Source organism: Ascidiella aspersa, chromosome 3 (assembly GCF_963924565.1).
Source record: "Ascidiella aspersa chromosome 3, kaAscAspe10.2, whole genome shotgun sequence".
NCBI lineage: Eukaryota > Metazoa > Chordata > Ascidiacea > Phlebobranchia > Ascidiidae > Ascidiella > Ascidiella aspersa.
The window spans coordinates 38,702,026-38,713,791 of NC_139449.1; the positions used below are offsets into that span (position 1 = coordinate 38,702,026).

The 11,766-nt window shown below is 36.8% G+C and overlaps 1 protein-coding gene across 1 annotated transcript; it reads right to left on the minus strand.

The window, feature by feature from the left end:
- Window positions 1-2,068: 2,068 nt before the first annotated feature.
- On the minus strand, window positions 2,069-4,302 carry LOC146162906 (uncharacterized). The gene is made up of 3 exons (XM_083385670.1): window positions 3,503-4,302; window positions 3,005-3,226; window positions 2,069-2,283 (listed from the first exon to the last, which is right to left on the minus strand). The coding sequence occupies exons 1-3, from the start codon at window positions 4,300-4,302 to the stop codon at window positions 2,109-2,111; spliced, it is 1,197 nt and encodes a 398-aa protein (XP_083241796.1). The 3' UTR covers window positions 2,069-2,108.
- Window positions 4,303-11,766: the final 7,464 nt, after the last annotated feature.

The window sequence follows — 11,766 nt, forward strand, 5'->3', positions numbered from 1 at the left end:
TTTTCCAGGCCTTAGCATATAGAGACCAATTGTGTACTTTAGCTGACCAATTTCTCTGTTTAAGTTTGGTTTTGATAAAAACTGTACGGATTTTGGGCAGTTAAGTTTATTTTGATTCTAAAATAACGCAGCAAATTTGAAGTTTGCAAATTTGTGGTGTTTATTTATTTAACTATTTATTTCCAGACCTATAGAGACCAATTGTGCACTTGACCTGACCAATTTTTTTTTTTTTTTTTTTTTTTTTTTTTTGGTTTACAATCATAGACGCCGAACGTGGTATGCAGAGTGTTTTTAGACGCCCAGGGTTTCTTGCAGTGCGCCAAAATGCTCTGGAGTATGACCAAGTTACGCGCGCAATTAGTGTGTAAAATTATTCCTGTAGCACATCTTAGTTCACCAGAAGTGTTCAAAACTTTTCCTGTATATTTATATTTTTTACATATTTATTCTATGTAACTGCAGTTTATTTATCGATTAGGTATTCCATTTTATTGGAAACGTTTTTAGCCTAAACGAACTACAAGAAAGTTGTACTGTGCTAAATATTTTTTTAGTAATAATGTGCAATTAGCTGTTGCCTAGATTTGCTTTTATAGTTACCTTCTAGAATTTTCTAAAATGTCACATTTTTGAAGTAAAAACGCTCTTTTAGATTTTAATACATTTCCCGAATCAAAAGTGTTTGGCGCCGATACCACTACTGCATAGTATCGGACGATTCCCGATAATACCACTTAATATCGGGTATCGGATCCGATCCTATATTATCGGACAACTTTACCCCTCTCGTTTTTCAAAGAATAACCAGAAGTTTTTTGCATTATTGCATCATAATTGCACTTGTTTCGCAACGAATATTACAGTGTTTTTCTCCAGCACCAAATTATGGTTCCAACTGATAGGATAATGATTGCTGTGTGACGTCATAATGTTAGCGAACCAAATTTGGACACGTGATGGTGATTTGGCAAAAATGTTGAAAACAATAGGAAAGATCTGGGTTAAATACAATATGTACAACAACTAGAAAACAAACGTAGCATTTACAGCAAAAAGGCGATTATTACAAAAAATCTGGCAAAAAACGTTGTTAGAAACAGTTTGGACGGAATGTTGCAACAAGCACGCTGATGTTTTGTTACTGGATGTTGTGGTACCAAGTTCCCTTATTTCACCACAATGTTATCCGCAGTGACGTAATAATTAGAAAAAGAACGTTCAACAAAGGGTTCGATTGTGACGAACCACAACCGCATACAAGAAAAGGCGCGAAAATGCACAAGGAACAGGAACTTAGACGCGATAGTTCATAACAGGAAAGTTCGGCAGTAAAAAGCAGGTTGGGGCACATAGGGGCTTTCCCTAAACCCTGGGGTGTTTCGTTGCATAGGGTCGAACGCTTGGGTAATATTGCGACGGGTGTGAAGAAATTTGGAATGGCAATTCAGTAAAAGTAGCATCAAAGTACTTAGCGTTTCTCAAAATTTTCACCGTTTTTGCTCTCTTTGGAATAATTTAAGACCTCATGAATTTTAAACGAGAAATCTTATTCAAAAAAAAAAAAAAACGCTGGATGCACTCTAGGTTACAAAATATATCAGTATTTTAATTAAGCTGCCTCATGGACCCAGTTTGGGGTCCACTTAACAACTGCAAGAAATTGTGGCAATTTAAACTAAAACGCAAATGTTGAATATTACAATTTAAATTTCGTTTAATTTGCGTGAAAATAGATTCTGTTGTTCAAAATGAACGAAGGTAACAATTAGGAATAGCATTCACATTTTGCATAATGTAAAGAAAGTACTTTGTTTGTTTTTGGTCATTGCATATAGAATCGAATTATTCGGTAAAATCAGTAAATTGGATAAATTAAAATTAAACTTTGTAAAAACATTCGAGAAACGAATATTCAACAACTTTAATTTCAGTTTTAAACATTTCTATTTAAAACAGAAAAGTTTCCATTTCTTTCAACCACCATCGGATGAGAATAGCTTTCACCCTTCGCATAATCAACAAGAACTTAAATTAGACCTGAATTCTGAGGCTGCACATCGCTAGAAGCAACGTGGCATTGTCCTTGACAACCGAGTGATTGTTTCTCATTCTTGCTCGTTCTCCTTCCATTGTTCCACGCCATCGCTTCTATTGTTCCTCTGTATGTTCTTCTCGAGTGCGAGCACCATCTTGGAGAGTGAGATGATGTAGCTGTGGGCGAGCGTCAGGGTTTCTATCTTCGACAACTTACGATCGGTCTTCACGTGCGGACAGATCTCTCTGCGAGAAATAAAATCGTTAGGGTAAGTTTTTGTTTGTTTTGTAAGCGTGATTTCTTTTTTGCTTATTTTACTGCCAGACAATTTATCGCATAAAACACCCGTATGTCATTATTTTCTAAATTGATTTTTGCGGTTACCTTCCCTTTATTATAGGTTAACAAGTATTGTTGGTATATTCTTGTATCTAGTTTATTGTATAAATAGTTTTTTCGTGTTTTTATACCTAGGCGCGCTTGCACTTTTTTCTTTTGTCGTTTTTTTATTTTTAGGTTTAAAACTGTGGTGAAATAAATATCGCATTCCAAATAAACAACTTTTAAAATTTAAAACGATTACTCCCATTTTTTAATTTACGAAGTTTCTCCTTATTTATTTTTATTTTTAATGTTCACAGTCTTTGGCAATGTTTGATTTTTTACTGAAATCTTGCCAGATTATTCTGCAAACTATTTTATTCCTGTGCGAATGTTTGGTTATACCTTGTACTTTCGCGCCTTAGAGGGGGGGGGGGGGGTATTATTGCAGTAAAAGTATGTCTATTTTTCAAGTCAATATCCCAATTTTTATATTTACTTGTGTATTTGTGCACGAGCGCTATTATGTCCAGGTTTCTTAAGTTGTGGACTTTAGGCTAAGTATTCGGGAAGTGAATACAGATGGGTTTTTAATTGCGGCCATATTTATATATTTTTTTCATTGCATCTTCCCACCGATCTCACCTTAGTGCTTGAAATGCGTCGTTGAGTTGATGCATTCTCATTCTCTCTCGCTCGTTGCTTTGAAGCCGCTTCGTGTTACGTGAATCGTCACCACCAGGGGCGCCAGTGCGCGTGCTCACTGAACCTTGACTGTTGGCACGACGCTTGCGTGTTGCCGTGGTAACCACGTTGTGCGCAACCGACTTCAGCGCAGGGGAGTTGTCGGTTTCCATGGAGATGCTGCTGCGAAAAGTGAAGTAAGTACTTTGTATTTTAGTCAAACTGATTTTGCCACAGAATTTGTTGACACGGTTTTTACCAAATTTAGAACATAACGTAATAAGTAAATATCAATGCATAAATAGGTAACTTTTGAAGGTTTAGTTTAAAACTTAGTACTTTATGTACTTGCTACATTCACAAATCACAGAGCCAGTGTATTTCTGTCAAACTAATTTGTCCTATATGTTGCTATCAGATCTATAAGTTAGATCTGATCTTTTCTGTCGCTACCCTCACCTTTTTGTGTCGACGTCGGAGCAATCTTCGGGCAAGCTTTGTGACCTCATAAGCGGCATTCTCGCTCTTTGTCCAAACATACAAGAATCCTCCAGAGGGCGCTCTTCGTCACCGCTCACATCCGTCTCCTGGTGGTCAGCCTGGAACATCGCCGGCGTCCGCGTGGCGGCGCCCTTCAGGGTGATCGGCGGAAGAAGCGAGGACGTGTTAGTTGTGACGTCAGGCGACGGTGTGGTGACGTCACTTGTGACGTGTTGTTTCTTCTCGGTCTTGATGACCCCGAATGACCCCCGGAAACCCCCTGAAATCATGGGGTTACTATGGGTCAGTTCGGAGCTGTTGTTGTTATTGTTGCTGCCTTTCCGGCAGGTGTCGCCACCGGGTGGGTATGTGACGTCACAGGCGGAAGTGACGTATCGCTGCTCGGTGGCGCCACTTACCGAAGTGCGGATCTCCTGGTTTTGCAAGATGGCGTCCAAAATATCGATGTCGCTCTCCTGGGGAAATCCCCCGGCCCCCAGCCCGAAGTCGCTCGAGTACATGGAACCGTCAGAATCGACGCACATGTTCGACGCCGGCGTCGTGTCGTCTGTGACGTCATAGTGCTGGTAATTGTTGGTTTGTTGTTGGTGGAACATTCCGTATTCCTGGCACAAGCGTCGATATTGTGACCTCACAAAGAAGCCGTCGCTGTTCGGGCTGACTTCGCTCGCCATCAAAAGGGGAGGGGGAACGTGCTGCAGCTCTATGACGTCATCACAACGTGTGACGTTGGGCTGATGACGTTGAACGCCGAACATTGTGGACATTTTGCTGAATTAAATATCACAAAGTTATTTTGGATGACGCGTGGTTATTCTTTTTATTTGAATTATTTCCTTGAATTAAACGACTTTGATTGAGGGTTTGTCGTTAAACTGATTAAAACAAGATTTTCCAGCTTTGAATACAAAGATCCGTGACTGTGGAATTTATTTTAATGGTATTTGCATAAATTAAAATGCCATAAAAGCTGTTAGTTTGAAATTATGGTGTTTTTGCAAACTTAACCAACACGCGTTTCATTGCAAGAATACAAATTACTTCTCACCTTGGGTTGAAATCACTGCTAAGTGCAGCTGGTTTCTTTGCAAGTGTTGTTTTTCGTTAAGTTTTACACAAAAATAAGCTTTATGTAAACTCTGTAGAAAAATAAAGTTCCAAGTTATAATTTGGCAAACCATAACTGAACAGTACAAATCACGCCACAAAAAAATTGTACGCTACAAGGATGATACTCTGATGTAAATATATCCGTTGTAATATATCAAAAACACTAGTAAAGCAATGATTTAAAACATTCTAGCTACAATTCAATCTGCTCTAAACTTTTTGCGTTTTAAATTAATAAAACTTATTCTTTGAACTTTATCTGTCAAATTAACAATAAAGCTATACAATTTCTCTTGTGTGCGTTAATTTATAATTTTACAAATTGTCCCTGGTGCTGTAGAAACGGCGTTTCCATACCCCATTGTGACGTAACACCACGCAATTTATTATTATCGATGTCACATTTCCAAGGATCGTTTAATCTTTTTCCAAACTAGTAATGTTAAGCTGTTATGTGACACTGCTTGCTTGTCTGACCCCCCTGACCCCCTCGCGCATCTGGCCGCACATAAATCACCCCTTTCCCCCCACAAGTGGCACCAGGAACCCGCGGAACACCCCCAAATGTATCCCCTTACCCCCAACTATCTCTCTCACAGGAAGAACCTCGTCCGTCCTCGCCACGAGATAGAGAGAGAGAGAGAAGAAGGCAATAGGAAAAAATGCTTCGAGAGAATTCTGCCGAGTTTTTTGCTGAAGCTTTTCTTTGATTAATGAATGTCACTTGATGCTGATGTGCAATTAATGCACAAGGCAGTTTAGAACATCTCTGTTTATACTTTACTGTAAGTTAAAACTCCGTTTATACACGGGTATACGACTTGTTGATTATATATCGCGTATGCCTACAACTAGCATATAACTACAACTTCGTAAAATTAGCATATAACGTGCCAAAAAGTGCGAGACGTGTTACAAATAACATAAACATGATACAAATAAATTCTTTTAAAAACCACTTCTTCTTCTAGACAACGCCGAAATTCTTACACATCCACATTTAAAACCTGGTTTTAAAGACGTGCTCAAATCTATACGATATCCAGTTACGTTATTTACCTGCTGCGTTAGTCTAAACCACATCTTTTGGCAGCAGCAAGTTATAGACTAAATAAACGACTGAACTAAACCATGTTTTGATAGCTTCTGAGTTTCAGAAATTTGACATAATACGCGTTTATTTACTGTCCTTATAATAATACAACAGGATCTTTATGGAATCCAAAACCATTGGCAGCAGGTTTCTGCTTGTCGATCACTGTTTCGCGTATTTAAACTATGAAACTTTAAAGTTTGAATTAAAATATAGTAACATAAGTTTATTTAACGGGATATGTATTTAGCCTAACTTACGTCATATCATCATAGAAACACCACAGCATTATTAGCAGAGGTTTTGCTTGTTAATCGCTTCTATGCTGACAAGTATGTTTAGTTTAGTAACCTGAGTAAAATACAGGAACAAAAAACACGTAATTTATTTCTCGATTGCCGCGGTTTACGTAAAATAAGGTGTAACCTGGTATATAATATTTTACACAAACCTCAAAGATTTAATTCTAAAATGTCCATGCTTTCAAAAACCTGGAAACAAGCGTATTTTAAGTTTAGCAAACGGCTTTAGTGGAACACTAAACACTTAAATTATTTTTTATTGGCCGTAAACCAAAAACAAAATACTTAACTTCAGCTAATGTATGTTATTTTAAATAAATTTCTACGATTCTAGACTAACTTGAAGTTTTACGTGATTAACTCCAACCGCTTTAACCACGTTTATCCCAAACTTTGGCAAACAAGCAACTTGTGAACTAATGCCCTGCAATTTGAGATTTGCATAAGCGGACGTTTCGCGCCACAATAGACTTCTCTTTCTTCCACACAACAGTAACAGGTCATGAAGGTTTTGCCCCAGAATACGCCCCAGTGCATTGCTGGTGACAGTGGGACTTTTTAAGGGTTAATAGCACTGAAGCACACTAGCGTAATTTTGAATAAACCCCATTTAGTTGGCTTGTGCGAGATCCGTTGCTGTTCAGCAAGTAGGAATAGTCAATCTTTAGCGATTCATAACTTTTCATTGTGAATTATGACCACATCAATTACCCCACTATGCTGGTTATCCATGTGATTTTAGAAATCGAAGCTTTTGGGCACACTTTTAAATTTATTTGACTATTTCTTTATTAGTTTCTATTACAATATTAAGTGATAATGCCACTTAGACGTAGAAAGCATGTCAAAGCCCATGCAGAATAGGTACTAGAAATGTGGGCCTTGATATTCATCATACATATAACTACAACCTCCAGCCATATATTTCTAACTAAACATTTTATCTTGAGATTTATTTTTTCACTGTTGTATCCAAGTCGAATATAAAGTTAAGCATAACAACTGCATTACAATATTACTCCAATTCTAAGTGTCCATTATAAAAAAAATGCCTAACTGACAATGCCTTATATATTCTCTGAATCACATTTCTGATCCTGCATTTTCATGTGTTTTTAACTTAGAATTTCACTTTTAAAATTCTACAGCATAGCCTACTGTAATATAGCAGTTCTTAATGCTATAAACACAGTTTTACCAGCACCTAATTGTGCTAAGGCTTAAGAACTCGAGCAGCACCGATTTTCGGTCGAAGTGTTTCGCCCACTCATGACCATCTTCTAAAAATGGCAGGAGCGGAAGTAGCAGGCCGCTCATAGCGGGGATTCCAGGCTTAGATCCCAGCGCCTAAAAGCCGCTATTTAATTCCATTTACTCGCTAGTTTACGCAGAAAAGTCAGGCAATTGACCTGTTCCTTCCTAACCAGTCCAGCTCTAACCTGTAAAGTGATTTCGAAACTGGACAAAAGTAGCGACTGATTTCAACCTACCTGTTTTAAATTGGCCAGGGAAGTGAGCCTGACTTCAAAGTGTATGTAAAACTGACTCGTAAAGATGTTCAATAAAAATGTTGATCACATTTAAAAGAAATGCTTAAAAAAATTTGCTGACTTTTTTTGTATTAACCCTTTAAAAATCGCAAGGGTAGGCAAAAGCCAAATACATGAAAATGAAGTTTTAAGATTTTTTTGTCGAAGCAGGTTGTTAAGCATTTAATAATTAAAAATCTGAAGCGTCAAATGCCTTGTTGCAAAAAAACAAAAAACTTTAAGCTTGTCCCTAATTTATCACAAACCGTTACTGGGAACGTTATTATTCACAAGTTTGTGCACCGTCTTCAAAGGGGCTTTCCCGGGGGACCATAAACTTTGAAGTTACCGAACAAAAGTCAACTATATTTGATTAAATGCAAATCAACTGAAAGTGAGTAAAATATGAAATAAAACCCCCTTTGAAATCGACCTTAAACATTCCCCTCTAAAAATGCTTTGGTTCGCGTGGTTCGGCATACAAGAGATGACGTCATAACGCAAACAGACCTACGAAACTTTTTTTTAAATGAAATGTTTTTTTTCAAAGGTCATTTTCACCAATCGTTTGTAATCAGGCTATTAAAAGTACAAAATATTGATTTTGCCTAAATGAGCTTAGTTATTTACTTATAGGTTTTATTACAATCAATATGACGTCAACAATGTACATTGTTTCTTTGGAACGTACCAACAATTCCTCTTATACGTTTGTAATTAACATACATTATTATCCCGAATTAATGATTTTTGAACGTAACGCTGTTGGTGAAGGATTTGAACCAATAATTTCGCTAGAAAAATTACGGAAAAGCTTGTATCCGACCCACCTATACACACATACACACAGACACACAGACAAACAGACAGACAAACAGACAGACATACAGACAGGCACACAGACAAACAGACAGACATTTAGACAGACACACACAGAGTCGTCCCGCTTAACTTCCTATTTGCTTTGCGATTAAATCGGCGTCGAAACTTCGGTAAAAACACAAAGTTTCCGCCCCTAGGTGTCGCGAAACTTGGTTAATTGCTGCAAGTTTCATTTAAAAAACAATACTTCATTGCTTACTTTATTGCTATATAAATTCCACAAGGAAAAAATGCCTTTAAAATTTAAATTTTATCTATTTTAATTGTACAAGCAAGGTAGTGACGTCATTCGTATCGGTCCGTGATGATTTTTGTCGCAAACATTGGTATCGGGGTAAAATGGCAGTTATCGGAGATCTGCGTGTGACTGCGCTATATTCAAATAACGAGCGTGGGAGGTTGTGTTTGGCTGGAAGCCCGCAACACGTGTTGGCGGCATCCTAATACATCAGAAACCTGCGAGGATTCTGCGGGGATTTGAAGCCTGAAGTTCCGCAGAAATTATTGGTTGGCGAACTCGAGTTGAAGATTGGGACCGTGGTATTTATGTTAAAAAAGCTACCAACATATCCTGGGTTTGTGGGGTCACTTGACTTAAAAGTAAACTTTTGTTAGTATTTTTATTACAATAGTTGTTTTTTGCGAAACAAATAGTGAAATAACCCCTAAAACTGGACAACTCCATTTATTTCGATTCTCCTAATACTGAAATCCGCAAAACACGGGCAAAATATCTTTCCGAAAACATGAATCTGCCTGAATCCGAATTGTGAAAACAAACGATTCTGGTTGCACATCAATGATAAATATTAAACTAATTACAGAACTTAGTAAAGCGAAAATCAAATTCAAGTGTTATATTCCAGGACCCCAAACATATATAAACCCCATGATAGCATCATCGGCATCTTAATGGGAATGAAATCTACACGAAAAGTGACAAATTTAGCGCCGTGTAAATGAAATATGCAGCTTCATTTAAACAAACTCAACTCTTTCATAAAACCGCAGAATCTAATAATAATTCGCTCCCAACAGAAAAAACGAAAATCAACATATAACCTAACCCCAGGTAACATCATTGTAACCTTATAAGGAAAGAAATCAACACGAAAAGTGTCTTAAGTAGTAAAATAAATATTTGTGTAAACGAAATATGCAGCGTTTAAACTAATTTAACCTCTTTCATAAAATCGTTCGGATCTAATAATAAATCGCTTCCCAACAGATCAAACATCCTAAACTTTTGATCCAACTCTCGCCCACTCGCCAACACTTCCAGTTCGCGAACTCGCAAACCCGAACAACTCGGTTTGCTCGCGTGGGATCCAAGTGACGTCACTACTCGTACTCTGGTCAACTTCTGGTACAACCGGGTGTGACGTCATTTTAACCCGACCCGACCCGAGTTTTTTTTCGATTGCGACGAGTTAGAAAAATATTTCCCGGATTAGGAAAATGTTTTGCATCGAAAGTGGAGCTTTAGGAATTCGCGGAAGTTTTGTGGATTTAAAATGAGAATTTGCGGCACTTTTTTTTAAACTTATTCAATATAATTCCCTCATGTGCTTTAGTTTATGTTTTATATTGAAAAGTTAAGTAAATGGTAAAATTATGTTATAAATGAATAAGCAGATATTACAAATGTTCAAATTTTACCTACTTTTATATGGCCTTTAAAAATCCTACTATCTTTGATAGAAATTCTAAAAAATGACAGTTTTGCGAAATGCACAAGTACCTAAAATAATTAAAGTTTTAATTTTCAAGGCCACACAACTGAAGAGTATATGGTAGACATTTTAAGTTGACAACATTTTTGCGTTCTAACCAGCATTATTAGAAACGACTGGCGTATATTCCCTGGTAATGCCAAAGTACAAAAACTTTTTAATGTAAATTTATTATCTATGAATAAAAGTCATAACAATAAGCAACTATATGGTATTGTTTATGTTTACGCGTGTTAAACAAAACTTACTTATCAGTGCATTATACGTCAACAGAACTTTAACTTTAATCAAACTAAAACATGTTTTTTACCTTTCTTTAACAGAACATTTTTTAGGATGTATAAATTGAAATTGGATCATTTGATTTTCAATTTTATTAAAAGCTTATTTTACATATTTGTTGAACAATATTTTATGAATCTGTAAATAAAGTTCGAATTTTCTAGTTTAGGCTCGCCTTTCATTAAACGCAACTTTATGTAAAAAGTTTACAATCGTAAAATGCGTCGAATTGCTTATATTGGGGTTATTATGCCACGCTCACATAATGACCCCAATTTCCTAAACCCGGCGTTCAAATTCCACAATTAGAACAAGCCAAGCAAATTCAAAGTCCATTCAAAGTGGGTCCTGCTTGTTTAAATTGTTTGTCGCCATCACGGTTTAATGATGGTTAATTCCAAAGATTTTCTATATCTAAGAAGGTTTTAATTACTTCACCTTTAGTACAACTGCTTTTTAAAATGATTTGCTAAACTTTCCCAGAAAGAAGAACAAACTAAAATTAGCTGCTGCAAGTTTGACAAAGTGTCAAAAAATTATATATAATGCACAAATATATATATAATGCACAAATATGTAATATCGTCGGTAATTACATTTTGTTGATGTATCATAAACCAACGACGTGCCTTACAATAAACTCCACAAAAATTCGGCAACAAATGCATTGACTTTGAACTTGCGTTCTGGCTTAGCGCTACTGCCTTTACTTTACAATGACAGTATGTGTTGCATTCCGACAGCGAACCAAACTTAACCAACAAGTATTTTAAAATTATTTTAAATTTTAAAATTGTATTTAAATGCCCCTACGACACAACATCGAATCTAACTTGTGTCTAACGTTGGTGTTTTTCGATCTCTGGGCTCAAATTTTCAGGTTAAATCAAAACGATGGTAAATAACGCAGAAATTAACTAAACTGTCTAAAAATTAAAGTAAATACAGCATTTTTCAAAGTCACGTCTAGTTAAAACAACGCTACAAACATTACACAAGTTCAAAACTACATCAGAATATCATCAAACATCTCAAACCGTATCCACAAATATGGTTTAAAGCGCCATTTGTCATTACGGAGCGAAATTTAAGCAAAAATGCATCAAAATCCACGGTTTCAAAACTCTGCACAAAAACATCACCCTGAAAACAAATACTTTAATAAAACTCACATCCTAGCTCCAAGCAAAACCCCAAGCACCCCTAAACAAGCCCCAAGGGTTAGAGCATCGTTTAATCAACCTCCCCGTCCCCTCGCCTCTCCCAAGTGACTAGTTATCAGTTGTGAGCA